This window comes from Sinocyclocheilus rhinocerous, unplaced genomic scaffold (genome assembly GCF_001515625.1).
Source record: "Sinocyclocheilus rhinocerous isolate Xijiao unplaced genomic scaffold, SAMN03320098_v1.1 scaffold824, whole genome shotgun sequence".
NCBI lineage: Eukaryota > Metazoa > Chordata > Actinopteri > Cypriniformes > Cyprinidae > Sinocyclocheilus > Sinocyclocheilus rhinocerous.
This window is the reverse complement of record NW_015628342.1, coordinates 60508-63899: the sequence shown is the minus strand read 5'-3', so window position 1 is coordinate 63899 and position 3392 is coordinate 60508. Positions and strand designations below refer to the sequence as shown.

Here is a 3392-nt window from a genome sequence, read left to right as displayed (position 1 = left end):
ATGTGCCGTTAAAAGTCTAAAAAAAAAAAAAAAAAAAAAAAAAAAAAAAAAAGGGGCAAATGAATCAGGGAACCAGAATTTGGTTTTACTCTGAAAATGTCATTTATTCATAATCCATTGAGACCTGCAAAAATGAAACGTCATCATCTTTCATCTGCTCCTCTGTGTCTCTGATTGTACATGAGAGAGATGAAATCTGTCTGCTGGTCTCATCAATCTTCTGCTTCATCATCTGACTCCTCTGTTTCTCTTCTTCTCTCAGTATTGTTATTCTGGCAGCTTCTTCATCACGTAGAAACTGGTGAAGTTCCTCAAACTCTGCTTTAATCCGCCTCTCAGCATGCTGAGCATTATACTAAAATAAAAAAAAGACACTTTAAAATATAATGGCCAAACTAGATCTATCAATATCTTAGTTACATTCCTAAAACGGATTAAATTGTTTCTCAAACCTTAACTTGTTCATCATCTTCATTGAAACACTGTTTCAATGTCTCAAGTATTATTCGCTTCACCTCTAAGTGTTCCAGTGCATCTTTAAGTATCTCCTGAATTGAATAAACATAAAAACAGTCTCTTACACCTCTGCTTGCTTTCATTTTAGGGCCGTTGCCTTTTATTTAGTACGTTACAGACAGTGGACAAAATGAATTTCTGCTGATGCATTTTGATCCATATGTATATTATTTCACTTTGAAAGTGACACAGACAGACAGAAAGACAGAATTTTTTTTGTCTGACCTTATTGTCCATCACGGCTTCATCTACAGGACAGAATCTGTGGTTTGTATGTTTTCTGGAGTCTCGACACACCAAACACAAGGGCTCTTGATCATCCAGACAGAAGAGCTTCAGCTTCTCTTTGTGAAGACCGCAGACACTTTCACCTCCAAATGAAGACTTTCGGCTCTGCTTTTGTTGGTAGGTCTCACACAGGTTCTTCAAAGCCAGGTTTACTGGAGGATGTTCCTTTGAAGATCTTCTTCTGCAAACTGGACATTCTTGAATGCTTTTATTTTCCCAAAACCTCTGAACACAATCTTCACAGATGCTGTGACTACAGGACAGAACTACAGGATTTACAAAAACATCGCAGCATACAGGACAAGACAAATCCTCCTCAAAAGAAGATCTAGACGCCATTTCAAGTTACTCGAAAAATTAATTTCAAAGTCCGTCTTCAAAGTTACGCTTTCAGTGAAGTAATGACCACTTTTTAAATCAAAAACTTGTGCATCAGAAACATTAAATCCTCAGGAACTAAAATGAGCACCGATCTTTTATTGGCTGAGCCACACACTAGCCACGTTTCCAAATGTGCCAGGGTCAGTCCACTGATCAATATATAGCCTAATGACTGGATTGCTAATTGCCTTCTAAACTGCAGACAGCTGGTGAAGCCACCGGAAGTGTTCGAGCTGCTATCTTACTATTCATTGGCCGACAGCCAAAACACTCACTGACCTAAAATCACCTGGGGCCTGTACCATGAAGCTGGATTAGCTGGCTAGCCAGGTAAGTTTCAGTTTAGTTTGCACCAATCCTGGCTTTTAGGTACCATGAAAGTGGCTTGGCTTTTAGCGGCATTCATTGCCTTATACTCCAAATTAAAGGACGCTACATAGTAAAACATTTTTAAAGATAAAATTGTCTAATTTCTAGAGATGATCATTTTTTATAATTATTTTATATGATTTATATCATTTTTATACCCTTAATCCATTACACAAGCTAGCTTAGTTTAATAGTAATTATTAAGCTTTTATTTTAAATTAATATAAACATATAGATGATATGCAATATTAATAAGTTTTAGAATCAATAGCTTTAAACATGACTACATATGAATCGCACTGACTCTCTCACGAGAAGTGAATCACAGTTTCGAGGCATGTGATTGGCTGTTCATTACTGATGTCACTCTTTCATGTGCACGTGCTCCATTAACTCAGGATCAAGCCTGAGTTGACAGAGAAAGTTGATGATCAAAACTAATCCTGTAACCCTGAGTTTGTTCAGCCACCATCATGGTACAGGCCCCTGATTTCAAGCGAATCTGTCACACAGGATTAGTTTTTTTGTTATGTGTATGTAAATGAATTTTTACTTCAGATGTTATCTGCAATAACAGCCATTTCAGGATAGTTTGTGATTTGGTTTTAGTGACTTAGATTTAGGGTGACAGATTTAGGAGTTAGTTTTAGCGCTAAAACGCTTACTCTTTAAGAAATACTCTTAGAGCTAAATATTTAAGAGTCCTTCATTTAGAACTGACACACCCATTATTTTTAAGATGGTCTCCTAAATCGGCAAGTTATGAGCTACTTTTAGTAGTTACTTACTTTTTTAGCCTTTAATATGTTTTGTGAGTACGGGCCCAATTTTATAAATGAAACAATCAAATCAAGGCTGATTTTTAAAGATGGATTTTTATTCATGGTTGCAAAATAAATGGTACCATGAAAAAGAGAATTGTTTTTAAAATTGAATTACATACAATTATTCTGGAAAAAAATAACTGCATTCAACAGAAACTAAAAATGAAGAACAGCTGAGAAGATCAACGGTGCAAAGGACGAACAACACAAGCTAGAAGCCCATAATGCCATGCAGTCCTTCAGCAAACGCTCGTGTTGTGGCTGTTAGTCAGACTCTATAGTGTCTAAACCAAACTCAAACTGTACTGCCGGCTTCATATTGGTCCAGAATTCATATCTGTACAAGCCAAAAGCTATTTGCACCATCAAAAATGAAAGATTAGGTTAGTATTTCACTCCTTTCTGCCTTTTTATGCGTTAAACTCAACAGCAATTAAGTTACAATCATATTAAAGAGAACTGATCGTACAGCACAGGTTAGGCATTCAACAACAGATGGATCTCACGAAATCGGTAAAGAAACGTGCAAATCATAAATCAACGGTAAATCAAAAGAATGAAAATGAAAATTAATCCTAATTTGAAAACCAATTTAATTTTTTGCATATTTTCGCTCCAAAATATCTTTACCATAATGAAAAACATTTTCATTAGTTTGTATGAAACTTAAGGGTCCTAAAAAATAGACAATTTTAATAGAAGATTAGGTTTTTTCTTTTAAATTTGGGATAAAACATGAACCAGACCAACAAAAAAATAATAATAAAAAATATTCCCATTACTGAAATGCAGAAAAGTTTATAATATTTTATGCAAGTATATATATAGTATTTATTGCACAAAATTTATGCTTATAATAACAAGTTCCATTACTATATTACAGTAATGAGAATATTATATATATATATATATGCAAAAAAAAAAAATCAAGGGTCCTTGTTTTAATTTTTATGCCAATTTTTTATGCAACATTCATGTTTTTCCTCTAAATTTGGGTTGAAATATGAATTGGAC

At 34.4% G+C, this 3392-nt stretch overlaps 1 protein-coding gene across 2 annotated transcripts in view; it reads right to left on the bottom strand.

The window, feature by feature from the left end:
• The window catches only part of LOC107737462 (tripartite motif-containing protein 35-like), a 2429-nt gene extending 1100 nt beyond the window's left edge, over positions 1-1329 (bottom strand). For both annotated transcript variants that reach the window (XM_016548945.1, XM_016548946.1), the window contains exons 1-3: positions 742-1329; positions 453-548; positions 125-355 (exon numbers count right to left, since the gene is read on the bottom strand). In XM_016548945.1, coding sequence (XP_016404431.1) covers positions 125-355; positions 453-548; positions 742-1143 — 729 coding nt within the window. In that variant the 5' untranslated portion in view covers positions 1144-1329. The remainder of the gene's footprint in view (positions 1-124; positions 356-452; positions 549-741) is intronic.
• Positions 1330-3392: the final 2063 nt, after the last annotated feature.